Source organism: Girardinichthys multiradiatus, chromosome 12 (assembly GCF_021462225.1).
Source record: "Girardinichthys multiradiatus isolate DD_20200921_A chromosome 12, DD_fGirMul_XY1, whole genome shotgun sequence".
In the NCBI taxonomy this organism is placed as follows: domain Eukaryota; kingdom Metazoa; phylum Chordata; class Actinopteri; order Cyprinodontiformes; family Goodeidae; genus Girardinichthys; species Girardinichthys multiradiatus.
The window spans coordinates 3,861,154-3,876,654 of NC_061805.1; the positions used below are offsets into that span (position 1 = coordinate 3,861,154).

At 40.5% G+C, this 15,501-nt stretch overlaps 1 protein-coding gene across 2 annotated transcripts in view; it reads right to left on the reverse strand.

Annotated features, from left to right (window-relative positions):
- The window catches only part of golga1 (golgin A1), a 37,138-nt gene that overhangs the window by 16,759 nt on the left and 4,878 nt on the right, over positions 1-15,501 (reverse strand). Inside the window, exons 4-11 of one of the 2 annotated variants that reach the window (XM_047381105.1) lie at positions 11,080-11,154; positions 8,887-8,984; positions 8,780-8,812; positions 5,611-5,780; positions 4,997-5,108; positions 4,834-4,917; positions 3,057-3,182; positions 2,750-2,845 (exon numbers count right to left, since the gene is read on the reverse strand). In XM_047381105.1, the coding sequence (XP_047237061.1) occupies positions 2,750-2,845; positions 3,057-3,182; positions 4,834-4,917; positions 4,997-5,108; positions 5,611-5,780; positions 8,780-8,812; positions 8,887-8,984; positions 11,080-11,154 (794 nt within the window). The remainder of the gene's footprint in view (positions 1-2,749; positions 2,846-3,056; positions 3,183-4,833; positions 4,918-4,996; positions 5,109-5,610; positions 5,781-8,779; positions 8,813-8,886; positions 8,985-11,079; positions 11,155-15,501) is intronic. The other variant, XM_047381107.1, reaches the window with a different exon arrangement.

The following is a 15,501-nucleotide window of genomic DNA, read 5'->3' on the forward strand; positions in this document are numbered from 1 at the left end:
TGGATGTTTTGATGAAGTTCATGTAGTTAAGCACTTAGGTTTGAGAATGGGACTTTGAATTGAAAATTAGCCAAGTGTTGTGAAGGCTCTACCTATTGTTCTCACTTATATGAGATTGAGACAAAGGACACAGGCAAATCTCAGTCGTTTTGAAGTGCTGTGTGGCAGGTCTCCTAATTTGGACATGGGGATATTGCCAAGATCATTTTCTTCCACATCTTTGTGTGAAGGTAGGATGTTGTTTTACTGTCAAAACCAGTCCACTGTGTTTTCTCAAGTTTCACAGATGGTGAAGGCTGCATTACCAGAAACAGCCACTTCCACCCTCCAGTCCTTTATTCCTGGCGACTGGATTCTGGTCGGAGAATTTAGGAGAGAACACAGGAAGTCCAGGGCTGGAATGGCCCATATCAGATCCTACTAGTCACCCAGGAAAGCTGCAGGAAAGCTCTAGCTCTTCCAGCTTCATCTGGCTTCCAGGACAAGTCATCTTCCAACTGGATCATCCACGGCCTGAAAGGTGTGAGGACAGCGGACCACCACAAGACAAAGAACTGTAAGCTGATCACTGGCGAGTGATTGGAGAGGTGGTTGAAGAACACTGTTCTTATAAGGGCACAATAATCCCTTGGGCAGTGCCACGTTATTTCAGAATCTACTTAAGGCCATCGCATTGCCTGAAAGTTAGAAATCATAAGGTCATTTGCCTCACTGCACACACACCACAGTGAGAGACACATAGGAAACATACAGGGAAGACCTCTACACATTGCACATAACCTTTCTCTGGATGATGGACTGGTGACGTCTGCAACAGAGAGACAGTCAAACATGCGCCATGATGCTTATTCTCCTTAATTTCTTAACATTTGGTGGCTACTAGGCTCCTTTGCCTGGACAGCAAGGGTCAGCCAAATTCTTTTCTCCCACTTTGACAGCGAGACCGACTCTGAGGAGGAAATCTCGGATGCTTTTATCTATCTTTCATGTTTATTGCTTGATATCTATCATTATGGAATTATTACAAATTTGAATGTGTTCATTTCCACTGTTGTTTAGTTGGACTATGGAAGCCTAACTTCTAGCAGGTTAGAGTTCCTGTTTCTAAATATATTTCTAGAGGAGCTTCCTACGACCGCCCACCTGTACCAGACTGGTAACAGGGCAGCTTGAAGCCACTCAGGAGAGACAGCAGGATTTTTAAGTTTGTTAATAATTTGTTTTCTTTGAGAAAAAACTGTTTGCTTTCAGTACCAGAAGAAAGGACATTCCACTTCAAGGTCACGATGCAGCTATATGGAAGATGGTCTGTTCTGATGCTAATGATTGGTATTGCCAGTCTTTTTATAACTCTTGTGTTCATTTGGAAAAGGTGCAGCAAAGATAATGTAAGGCTAATCTGAGGAATTATGCTAATAATACTCATCAGCTGATTCGAAGAGAGATTCATCACTTTTCTGACTACTATGATCATGCTGATAATGTCTGGTGGAAACGGATGCATCAAACTGTGAGGAAGATTAGAAATGACAGTTGCTATGTTTGTTGTTTGATTCCACGTGCTATTAATGATCAACCATTTTTGGTACCTGTTCCTATTGATACTGCTTATACCCTAGCTACTTTCTTTCCAGATAACAGGTTGGTGGAGGTCATTTTTCCTTGGGTGAGGAATTATACTGTTAGGGAAAGCAGAAATGTTAGTAGATTTTCTAGTGAGACTAATTTAACATGTGCGTCTACGGGAACTCTTTATAGAATTTGGGGTAATAGAAATCCGATTAAAGATCCAGATATTTGTATTACACAGGAGGAAAGTAGACCTTATTTCCTTTTGAAGACAGTAGGTTGCGAAGCTATTATATCTGTTTTATGTGCTTTAATCAACAGACATAAATTTGAGTCATGTCCTATCAAAACTGATCCTTATACTATTTCAGGATCTTTGGTCCCAGATCCCTTTGTGTTAACTCTTAATCTTACTGCTTTATCTGAGGAAGGTTTCACTGTTTTGACTATGGAGCAGCAGGCTATTAGAACGATGAGTTTGCAAATAGAATGGCTTTGGATTATCTGTTAGCTGAGAGGGGTGATGGTTTTGAAGAATCTTCCTTTAGTCGTGATTATCTTGTAATCAGAAGAAAGGAGTTGTAATGGAAATTCTTTTATTAAGTGTTCCAAAGTGTATGACCTTTAGGTTACCTCACTCCTCAGAACATCTGTGTTAGAGGAGGAAGCTGTAAAAGCCATTATCAGACGTTTAATGGTTAAAACTCATGCTTTAAGGGTGATATCTCGGGAAGGACAGATGGGTTCCTAGATAACTTTGTCACCTCTGAACCCGAGAAGGGTCTGGGGTCATAAAACACAGACTCTTTGAAGTTGAGATAACAATGTCATGTTCTGGTATAAATACTGTGTGTAACTGTTGATCGGGGCTCTGCTTCACTGACTTGCTCGGTGACAGTCATTCAAACGCTGAATGCCTTTGAATAAAACTTATAAAGACAAAGTCTGGATTTTCTCTTGTTATGAGTCAACTTCTACCCACTTCGATAAGAAAATTCCACTACAGCGCTATATAAATGAAACTGAATTGAATTAAATTAGGAAACAATAAGATTTTTTCTGCTTTTTACTAAATAAATGACTAGATTCACCATGTTTCATTTCAGAGTTGCCTTAGAAGCGAAGGAGGCTTTAGTTATTTTTAGATAGAGGTTTAAACTGAGCAGATGTGTTGCTTCACCTGTGCCTCGAGAGTGCTGACGGTGTCGGTGTGGTTGGTCCTAACAATCAACAACTCTTTCCTGGTTTCTTCAAGGTTCAACTCAAGGTTGGACTTCTAGAAAGAAAACAACAGCACATATAAGCAGCGATTTCATCTTTAACTCCCTTCTCTAAAAACACAACATAGCATTAGATTTTAAAGTGTGTAGGCCTGAGATGAGGAAGGAATATTACTTTAATGCTTTGAGGAGTATAATCTGTGAAGGGAATAAATTAAAGCATCACATTTCCTGAAAAAAGGAGATAACTTGCTCAGAGAAACACACCTCCTGAAGGAGCTCCTGCAGATGCTCGTCTTGGCTCAGATTACCCTGCAGGCGTCTCTCTAAGGAGGAGACCTTCTTTTGAAGCTCTACCAGCAGGCGTGCCTTCTCCTCCTCCATCACAGCAGCCTGAGAATAGAATCAAGACATTTCTAAACTTTTAAAATCCAGTCTCCCATTTTCATTTACACTCTGTACTGATTAATATGAATTCTGATATTCTCTCTCCCTCCCTCCCTCCCTGCTGATCCCTGCTTCTGTTTTTTGTCTCTATTTTTTAATCAGACCCTCGCTTTGCATATCCTCCAAACCTGTAAATTATGGATTTGGTCAGCTGGTCGAGGACGTAGAAGATTTGTACATATTTAGACTTTTGATGACAGAATTTCTGCTTTTTGGAGTTGGTGGTTACCTGGCTTATCGAGTGATTCACAAAACGTGGGCCGCTGTTCAAAGCGTTCCAAAGCAGCCTGCGATGTTGGATGGAGTCTGTAGAGCGATCAACACTTACACTGAAATGTTAAGAGAGTAGAATCGCAAGTTGGACACGATTCTTGAACAGAATCGCAGCCTGGCAGCGGTTGGACTCAGAGGTTAAAGGATATAATCTTGGAGAAGTTGTACGCTTGAGATCTCCGGAAAGTACCAGAAATTTGGCTATTTGGATTCACAATTGAGACATACCAGTACAACTCTTAAGGTGGTTGGAAATTCACAACTGCCTGAACCACAACATTTATGGTTTTTCTAAATCTGGCGCCCCAATGTGGCCTTGGCAACTTCTGCTAACTGGCTATCGACAAAATATCTCCTGGATGTTATACAAACACGATGCTCTTCCCCAGCACTCCCCTACCAGCTGTTTGCTGATAGGACTATGTGGCACATTGATAAAACTTCCACCTCTCTTCTCAGGGACAATGGTGCTTCTATCAGTGTTGAGAGTCTAATTCTTGCAAACACTCTCAGACTTATATATATTTGCACCCTCAAGATTCCACTGTACCCTTGCTGAATCTTTACTTATGTGTGTGTTGCTTACCGCTGCTGAGGTTTTTTTGTACTATTTCTGCTAAGAATAGAGTCTGAAATATCCTTTACCTAAATGTGTGATTCATTACTTTTCATATATTTTCTGATTTCTCAGAAGGATTACCAGCAAAAGCCAAATATTATTAGTAATTCATTACTTTTTCATAAATTTTTAGTTTTATCAGAAGGTTTACCAGTGAAAACCAAATAATAGTATTTGAAAATTTGACTAAAGCTGTTTTTACACCTATGACCAGAGATTTTTAGATTTCTTAGAAGGATTATATTACAACAATTTCATACCAGTGAAAGCCAAACATTAGTAGAATTTAAAAAGTTTGGACTAAAAATGTTTTATACCAGTGACCCAGCTTCTCTACTTAGACTTCAGTGAGTGCCCATGACTGTTACTATTTGAATGATGGGACCACAGCTGCCTCATACCAGCAACCTCGAAGATTAATATTATAATTTTTCTTCTAGCACAGGATGAATTTCTTACCACAGAGGACTCAATGAGCTAATTACCTCTATTAGAAAGACTGGATTAAAACCAGCTCTTACCAGTAAACCCCGAAGGATTATTAATGTCATTTGATTTGTCTTTCTGTGATTTTCTGTATCATTGTAATGTTTTTCCTCATGTACAGCACCTTGAGTGCCTTGTTGCTGAAAAGCGCTATATAAATGAACTTGACTTGATAAATACTAGTGAAACTGAACACACTTCTGCCACTTTTCTCCTCACCTTTTGCTGTTGTAATTTCAGGGATTCATTTTCAGCCTGTAAATCATGGAGGGACTTCTCTAAAGATGACACCATGTTCTGGGACTGAAAGAAATAAAACCGATAATACTGACAACATGAATTCAGCAGCATGTCTCAACTGCAGTTTGTCTCCGGAGCTGACCAATTGGAAGTCCTCAGAAATCTGCTGGATAACTGCCTGCAGCTCTTGGCATCGTCCTTCCAGCTCACTGATCTTCTTGTCTGCTTCTTCTCGAAGGTGCAGCAGTTCTTCTCTGCAGAAGTACAATAATAACATTTTGTGCCACAATTTAACACAACAGGTGAATTCAGGAAAAAACTTGTTCCAAGGTCTTCTGAGACTGTAGCTGTCCTAAAGAGCTGTTGGAAGGCCTGTTTTCTTGTCCCCTGCACACAACATTGACCAACAGAGTGATGGAGTTTGAAGCAGATTCCCTTTACAAACTGGCCCAACACATGCAGGTTAATACAGACAATCAATGAATGAAAGCTTAGGAGCTCTCACTGCATCATTTCAGGAGGGTTTTCCCTACAGCTGGGCTAAACACCCAGTTTTATACTGCACAGCATATTTGCACAATTCTGGGCATCACACTGGTTGCTGGTCTGATGATCTATAGGTCCATCTGAATGGCCTTAACCAGATATTACTTTGAAGCTTGGCCATTAAAAGCCACAAATGTTACTAGAAAGATAATGAAATGAGTTCTAAAAGAAAGCAAATCTAGTCTTTGGCCACATGGCTGCACATCTTACCGCTCTATTTCAAGCTCTGAGTTGAGTCTGCAGCTCTCCTCATGCTGCTGCTGCATAGCCTGGAATTTCCCTCGAGCCTCAGACAGGCCTCGCTTTGCTGACTGAATTTCAGCCTCCTTCTGTTGAAGCTCCCGCTCCTGTTGGCTGAGCAACTCCTCTTTCCTCAGCAACTGATACATAAACAACACCACATTAGAAGACAACCTGTGGAAGAGTGAATGTGCAGCTATGGATGAATCAAACATTCCCTTTTAGTCCTGCACTGAGACAAAGAGACTGCACTAACTTGGAGTGTAGCTCTTTATTTACCATCAGACATTCGTTCCTTGTCAATTCCAGCTTCCCTATTTAATCTCAAACTGAGCCTAAAAAACAGATGTTGACAATCTTCACATGTGTTTAACTTTAGCAAGCTCTTGCTGCTGAAAGCCTTCCAGTTCATCCAAGTCATCCCTTTTCTGGAACAGTGCTAAGCTTTGTTCCATCATCTCCTCAAGCCGGGCTGACAGGGCAGCTTTTTCCTAAACATACAGAACAACTATTTTATATCAATGTTTCCAATAACCTGCCATTCCACACATGCTGAGCAGCTCCCTGATTGTTACTAGTTAGTTTGCATTTTGCCCACAGCGGTTTTGCATTTATGGTCATAATGTTGAAGATGCAATTACACACACTTGCAGACCTAACAATTAGGTAAAGAAATCATGTATTCTGTCCCCAGATTTAGGAGTGATTAGCAGGGATTGGAAAAGATTTTTAATTATCATTCCCTAGATTACTGATGCATATACAATTAATTATCCCTATGAGTCACAGAACAAAGGACAAAACAGCTTGAACAACAAGGTCCTTAGCATGACAAAAATCAAGAGATAATGTCTAATAGTTTTTTCTTTTCCTTGCTGAAACAGGCAGGCAGCACGCTGGCCTTATCAGGGGGAACAGCAGTGATGCAAACTCTAAAAGTGATTGGACTTTCACTAGGAAAGAGAATTGTTGTGTTAGCTTTTAATAATATCCAGTGTACTCTTCCTCTACTCTTTTTTTCCATGTTGCGGCCTGAGACTTTTTCGCACCAGCTCTTTAACGCCCAACTTTAATATTTTTAGCTTGTAAAGATTTCTTGTGTTCTTCCTTGTCCTCCAAGTAATCTACAAGAGCTCTGTCAAACAGAAGTCATTTTGTTGGGCTATAAAATGAACAGATTCATCACAGAATATAGTTGCTGCTCAAACCACGTCTGAGTTATGAAATCAGGACTGCATAGTTACTTTCTAATCAACCTTTGACAACACTGCAAAACAAAGAAGCTGGCAAATATGAAGTACATCTATTATATATAAATGCAAGTAGAGGTTTCTATATGTAATCATGATTTTAAATGACATAAATAAACCTAGCCACACTTTTGTGTCAGCATTCAAAAAGATACCATTGCAATTCTCAGATCCAGGATATAGTGTTCTCATATTATTGCCGAACTGGGGACTTGTTTTGATTTTGGACAGTAGAAACGTGGTATAAGAATTCCCTATCAGATCTTCTTTCCACATAAAACATGGAATTCAAGAACCCTCCTTTATGGACCATGTTGTCATTCACGTAAAACAAGTTGAGCCAGTGAGATCACAGGCTGTGTATGCTTTCAGAGCATGAGGTTTGGACTGTGGATCCACAGTCCCGTGGCCTAAAACTCGGCAACATTTATCATGCAGACTCATGCAAGTCCTCATGCAGGCTGTCCAAACATATTAAGGGCTTTAAATAAAATTTAGATGTGTGTATCCTCAGCATGGTATTATCTGTATCAGACTCTGCTGTGTAATGCTTTTCTTATATACAAAGACACTTGAGGATCAGTTAGCAGCTCTGCTCCGTTTGCACCAGCGGACTACTCTGGAAGACGTCTTTGCTTTATGTCATCACACTATGTCACCCCTCCTTGATACCATCTTACTCGAACAACTTGTAGTTGTTACAGGTCTATGACTACCTCCCAAGGTGGATTAGAGTCATAATGAAGATTGGTCAACTTTGATCCCTATTCCATGTCAGGACATTTCACCTGACAATGAGACGTAGCTCACATGTGCAGATTGCAGATGAAATGGACGACCTGAAATGGACCCGAGTCTCATCTGCAGCCAACGATCGGCAGAAAATAGCTCATATGTTTTATGTGATTGGGGTCCGGATTGCAGCCACTTTTTAGAAGTTGTGGATTCCGATTTTTACTAGTGCAACTTGGATACAGTGAATTTTATTTTTTATCATCCCCAGCATCATATTAATCATCAGAAAGAACTAAGTGTCTGTGGACACAGCCTAAACCCTCTAAAAAAACTCAGTAAAATAAAAGTTTAAAGTCAGATAAGAAACAGGACAACATGCAAATATTTTGACTCTGCATGGATAGTTACTTATACCGCTGGCAGAGTAAGATTTAAATTTTATTCAGCCAAGAAGTTTATTTCTGATAGGAAATGAAACAGACTTCACTTATATTTTATTTTAAAAATGGTATGTCGAGAAAACTCTTTATTGGCATAAAGCAATCAAACCCTTCTTAAAACTGCTGAATGTTTTTTTTGCATGCTTCCTCTGGTATTTTGATGACTTCTATTTGGTGATGAGCTCTAAGACTTTAGGGTTAGATGGCCTCTTTGCCATCACCCTAAGTTTTGGCTTCCCCCTGAGATCAGATTCATTAAGGACTGGCTGGACCATTTCAAAACGATAACTTTACTTCCAGTCTAAAGAAACATGGCGGTATATTTCAGAGATTACTTTAAACCTAAATCTGCCAAGGGTATGAATAATATGGGTTTAACTGTATATAAAGGAGCTGCAGACAAAAGGTGAAATTAAAAAAATGATTGTACCATTACATTTCCTTACATAAAACAAAACAACAGCACACCTTCACACCATTTTACACTATGAAATACTGTATTAAATGCTAGTTGTAACTTGCATGTATCTGTCTTCCAATTATATTACTAAAACCTTCCAGGGAATGTAAACTACATTAAAACATCCAGAAATCAATAGGTTAAGTATGTGTAAATGTGCACAAAGCTATAATAAACTCACAGATGTTAAACGTTTATAATTATTAATTTAAAACATTGTAAAAGCAACATCAAAAACGGTTTTAGATACTTGCCTTTTCTACATCAGCCATCTTCTCCATCCATTCCTGGAGAAAGAAATAATTACAGAAACAACACACTAACAGTTGCTGTGAGATTTGTGAGAAACAGCAGGTTTTACCTGATCCTTCTTCTCCAGAGCTAAAGCCATTCCCTCAGCCATTTTGGCTCTGCTGCTCTGATGAGACTCATTTTGCTCTTGGAGTTTCTTAATGGATGCTGTGCAGTGACAGTGAGCAAGGAAAAGGAAGAGGAGGAAACCATATAGAGGTTTAGATTTTAAAAACAGTCAAAGCACATGCAGTAGCTTTGTTAGTAGCTGTGAAAAATTAGATGTTCTTCCTAGGAGCCAAAAAAAACTAAATAAAAACAAGCAAAGAGGAGTGATGCATGGCGACTGAGAGAAAAGAGGCAGAAAAGCTATTATTAACAATTTGTGAAGGAAAAACAAATCCACCCTAAAGTCATGAAACAAACTGAACTAACAACCCCATGTAAAACCATCCTTCACAGTTTAACAGGTCATAGTGGCATAGGGCCGTCCAACATCACAGTGAAAGGCTGTGGTATTAAATCTAAGCAGATGCACTGGTGTGCAGTTCTATAAAAAGATAAACATGTTTGTTCCAAACAGAGAACATACCATGTGCTGGTCCCATACCGAAGAGTCAAAGGTTACCATGAACAAGAGCGCCTGACAAAGCACTAAACAAACTCTACAACTTTAAGAAAGCAGCAGTCAAGGAGGAGAATCTTAATGTCTTCAATACTTTGATATCTTAACAAAGCTGATATTTGTCCACTCATTTTTATCCACAGTGAAGCAAAGACAAAATATCAACTTCCATTGGATTTATACAGCAGATATTAAGGGACAATTACAACTTGAACCTAACAAAGAGAAACCAACAGTTCCCTGAAAACATATTTATATCCTTTAGATTTTTCACATCTCAATACACATTTGAATGTATTTTATTGGAATTCAATGTGACAGACCTGAAAACTAGTGCATGATTGTTAAAGAAAATGATACATTTTCAGATATCTGAAAGAGTGATGTGCAAGTATAGCAGACCCTTTTACTTGGAAATCCCAAAATAAAATCAATTGTAACCAACTGCCTTCACTCACCTAATAAATAAACAAGGCTAAAGTGTGTTCTGTGAAGGGTTTGTTAAGAGACTCTTAGTGAACAAACAGCAGCATGAAGACCAAGGAACACAGAAGATTAAAGCTGGGTAAGGTTCTAAAACCCATATCCCAAGCTTTGAACATCTCACAGAGCTCTGTTTGGTCCATCATCTGAAAATGGAAGGGGAATGATACAGCTGCAGACCTACCAAGACATGGCTGTCCACCTGAAGTGACCAGATGGTGGAAGCATCATGCTGACACCCATATGCTGTTCTTTAGCAGCCGATCAGAGGTGATGGGAGGATGGATTTTAACAGATGCTCTACATCCAGTTTGACTGAGCTGACCTTTTGCAAAGAGGAATGAGCCCAAAGGTTTACAAGTGTACCTGCTCTGAAAGTATTAACTGAAAAAGGCTGATACTGAATGCAGAACACACTTTTCAGATTTGCATTTGTAACAAATCTGAATACCCATGTAGTATTTTCCTTTCACTTCACAATAATGTGCTGCTTTGTGATGGTCTATCATGCACGATTCCAATAACATACACTGAAGTTAGTGGTTATAACACGACAAATGGTGAAAAGGTTCAGAGGGTAGGAATACTTTTGTGAGTGCTGTAACAATGACAATGTTGGGCTAGCTAAACAAGCTAAACCACAAATAACCCCCTAAAGGTTTACAGGGAGGCAGGTGGCATTTGTTTGAAAGACAGCCTAAAATTGAGAAGTTCAGAGGTCTAAAAGGTTAAAAAGATGAGTAGCAAATATTTTAACATGCTGGAAAAACTCCTTGTGAAGTTTAATCACTGGCAACAAAGTCAACAGACAAGAATTCGCTTGGGCTGACCATTAACACTGATAGGTGTGGTGGCTGCCAATCATTGTCCCCTCATTCAACCTGCAGAAAGCTACAATTCTATTAATACAGAAAGAAAAAAAAGACCATCTACTTAAGAAAAACGAGGGTGAGAGACCTCAAACTAAGGGTGGATTTATAGATTAAGAGGAAAAAGCAACAGCCACGTGTCCCCAAAGCAAAGATTTTAAATTAATCCACACGGGCAATCAGAAGTTTAAACACAGGAAGTGTTGATGTGCTTGCCGATGCTTAGTAAAGTGGACAGATAAGCAAGAGAAAGAAAGCTGTCTGGGAAGAGAGGAGCGGTACGTACAATCCTGATGCCTTTCTAAAGCAATTTCAAGCTTGTCCTTGGTCTTCTGCATAATTCGTAGCTGCTCAGCGTAGTCTAGTGTTGAGGAGTGTTGGGATGGGGTATCAACAGCACATGCGTGTACACACACACACACATAAAAAACAGAGGCACAAACCAGTTTAGAGACGGACAGAGGAGGATATAAACAAAAGGAGGAGAAAACAAAAGGGAAAATATGATTGAGAAACAATGGAAGGTAAAGTTACTAATGATTTTCACATCTGGGAAAACCATACTGGTTTAAAGGCTCCATGAGAAAGTATATGACCTTTAACCCTTTCTGTGGGTGAAACATCATTATAGCAACTAAAGGGTAGAAGAGGGGTGTGCAGGGCTAGTGAATAAAAACACAATGAATAAAGAGTACATACAGGTAAACAAGCACAATCATGTTCATTCCAGAACATTATTAAAGAGTAAATACAGGTCCTTCTCAAAATATTAGCATATTGTGATAAAGTTAATTATTTTCCATAATGTCATGATGAAAATTTAACATTCATATATTTTAGATTCATTGCACACTAACTGAAATATTTCAGGTCTTTTATTGTCTTAATACGGATGATTTTGGCATACAGCTCACGAAAACCCAAAATTCCTATCTCACAAAATTAGCATATCATTAAAAGGGTCTCTAAACGAGCTATGAACCTAATCATCTGAATCAACGAGTTAACTCTAAACACCTGCAAAAGATTCCTGAGGCCTTTAAAACTCCCAGCCTGGTTTATCACTCAAAACCCCAATCATGGGTAAGACTGCCGTCCTATCTCACAAAATTAGCATATTTCATCCGACCAAAAAAAGAAAAGTGTTTTTAATACAAAAAATGTCAACCTTCAAATAATCATGTACAGTTATGCACTCAATACTTGGTCGGGAATCCTTTTGCAGAAATTACTGCTTCAATGCGGCGTGGCATGGAGGCAATCAGCCTGTGGCACTGCTGAGGTCTTATGGAGGCCCGTGATGCTTCGATAGCGGCCTTTAGCTCATCCAGAGTGTTGGGTCTTGAGTCTCTCAACGTTCTCTTCACAATATCCCACAGATTCTCTATGGAGTTCAGGTCAGGAGAGTTGGCAGGCCAATTGAGCACAGTGATACCATGGTCAGTAAACCATTTACCAGTGGTTTTGGCACTGTGAGCAGGTGCCAGGTCCTGCTGAAAAATAAAATCTTCATCTCCATAAAGCTTTTCAGCAGATGGAAGCATGAAGTGCTCCAAAATCTCCTGATAGCTAGCTGCATTGACCCTGCCCTTGATAAAACACAGTGGACCAACACCAGCAGCTGACACGGCACCCCAGACCATCACTGACTGTGGGTACTTGACACTGGACTTCTGGCATTTCCTTCTCCCCAGTCTTCCTCCAGACTCTGGCACCTTGATTTCCGAATGACATGCAGAATTTGCTTTCATCCGTAAAAAGTACTTTGGACCACTGAGCAACAGTCCAGTGCTGCTTCTCTGTAGCCCAGGTCAGGCGCTTCTGCCGCTGTTTCTGGTTCAAAAGTGGCTTGACATGGGGAATGCAGCACCTGTAGCCCATTTCCTGCACACGCCTGTGCACGGTGGCTCTGGATGTTTCTACTCCAGACTCAGTCCACTGCTTCCGCAGGTCCCCCAAGGTCTGGAATCGGCCCTTCTCCACAATCTTCCTCAGGGTCCGGTCACCTCTTCTCGTTGTGCAGCGTTTTCTGCCACACTTTTTCCTTCCCACAGACTTCCCACTGAGGTGCCTTGATACAGCACTCTGGGAACAGCCTATTCGTTCAGAAATTTCTTTCTGTGTCTTACCCTCTTGCTTGAGGGTGTCAATAGTGGCCTTCTGGACAGCAGTCAAGTCGGCAGTCTTACCCATGATTGGGATTTTGAGTGATGAACCAGGCTGGGAGTTTTAAAGGCCTCAGGAATCTTTTGCAGGTGTTTAGAGTTAACTCGTTGATTCAGATGATTAGGTTCATAGCTCGTTTAGAGACCCTTTTAATGATATGCTAATTTTGTGAGATAGGAATTTTGGGTTTTCATGAGCTGTATGTCAAAATCATCCGTATTAAGACAATAAAAGATCTGAAATATTTCAGTTAGTGTGCAATGAATCTAAAATATATGAATGTTAAATTTTCATCATGACATTATGGAAAATAATTAACTTTATCACAATATGCTAATATTTTGAGAAGGACCTGTATACAGGGGCTGGACAATGAAACTGAAACACCTGGTTTTAGACCACAATAATTTCTTAGTATGGTGTAGGACCTCCTTTTGCGGCCAATACAGCGTGAATTTGTCTTGGGAATGACATATACAAGTCCTGCACAGTGGTCAGAGGGCTTTTAAGCCATTCTTCTTGCAGGATAGTGGCCAGTCACTACGTGATACTGGTGGAGGAAAACATTTCCTGACTCACTCCTCCAAAACACCCCAAAGTGGCTCAATAATATTTAGATCTGGTGACTGTGCAGGCCATGGGAGATGTTCAACTTCACTTTCATGTTCATCAAACCAATCTTTTACTAGTCTTGCTGTGTGTATTGGTGCATTGTCATCCTGATACACGGCACCGCCTTCAGGATACAATGTTTGAACCATTGGATGCACATGGTCCTCAAGAATGGTTCGGTAGTCCTTGGCCCATCTAGCACAAGTATTGGGCCAAGGGAATGCCATGATATGGCAGCCCAAACCATCACTGATCCACCCCTGTGCTTCACTCTGGGCATGCAACAGTCTGGGTGGTACGCTTCTTTGGGGCTTTCCCACACCGTAACTCTCCCGGATGTGGGGAAAACAGTAAAGGTGGACTCATCAGAGAACAATACATGTTTCACATTGTCCACGGCCCAAGATTTGCGCTCCTTGCACCATTGAAACCAAAGTTTGGCATTGGCATGAGTGACCAAAGGTTTGGCTATAGCAGCCCGGCCGTGTATATTGACCCTGTGGAGCTCCCGACGGACAGTTCTGGTGGAAACAGGAGAGTTGAAGTGCACATTTAATTCTGCCGTGATTTGGGCAGCCGTGGTTTTATGTTTTTTGGATACAATCCGGGTTAGCACCCGAACATCCCTTTCAGACAGCTTCCTCTTGCGTCCACAGTTAATCCTGTTGGATGTGGTTCGTCCTTCTTGGTGGTATGCTGACATTACCCTGGATACCGTGGCTCTTGATACATCACAAAGACTTGCTGTCTTGGTCACAGATGCGCCAGCAAGATACGTACCAACAATTTGTCCTCTTTTGAACTCTGGTATGTCACCCATAATGTTGTGTGCATTTCAATATTTTGAGCAAAACTGTGCTCTTACCCTGCTAATTGAACCTTCACACTCTGCTCTTACTGGTGCAATGTGCAATCAATGAAGACTGGCTACCAGGCTGGTCCAATTTAGTCATGAAACCTCCCACACTAAAATGACAGGTGTTTCAGTTTCCTTGTCCAACCCCTGTATATACAGTACAGACCAAAGGTTTGGACACACCTTCTCATTCAAAGAGTTTTCTTTATTTTCATGACTATGAATATTGTAGCTTCACACTGAAGGCATCAAAACTATGAATTAACATATGTGGAATTATATACTGAACAAAAAAGTGTGAAACAACATTGAAAATATGTCTTATATTCTAGGTTCTTGAAAGAAGCCACCTTTTGCTTAGATTACTGCTCCGCACATTCTTGGCATTCTGTTGATGAGCTTCAAGAGGTAGTCACCTGAAATGGTTTTCACTTCACAGGTGTGCCATGTCAGGTTTAATAAGTGGGATTTCAAGCCTTATAAATGGGGTTGGGATCATCGGTTGTGTTGTGCAGGAGGTGGATACATTACACAGCTGATAGTCCTACTGAATAGAGTGTTATAATTTGTATTATGGCAAGAAAAAGGCAGTAAAGAAAAACGAGTGGCCATCATTACTTTAAGAAATGAAGGTCAGTCAGTCCGAACAATTGGGAAAACTTTGAAAGTGTCCCCATGTGCAGTCGCAAACACCATCAAGCGCTACAAAGAAACTGGCTCACATGAGGACCACCCCAGGAAAGGAAGACAAAGAGTCAACTCTGCTGCGGACGATAAGTTCATCCTATTCACCAGCCTCAGAAATCGCAGGTTAACAGCCGTTCAGATTAGAGAACAGGTCAATGCCACACAGAGTTCTAGCAGCAGACACATCTCTAGAACAACTGTTAAGAGGAGACTGTGTGAATCAGGCCTTCATGGTAAAATATCTGCTAGGAAATCACTGCTGAGTACAGACAACAAGCAGAAGAGACTTCTTTTGGCTAAAGATGGTCTGATGAGTCCAAGTTTGAGATCTTTGTTTCCAACCACCGTGTCTTTGTGCAGCACAGAAGAGGTGAATGGATGGACTCT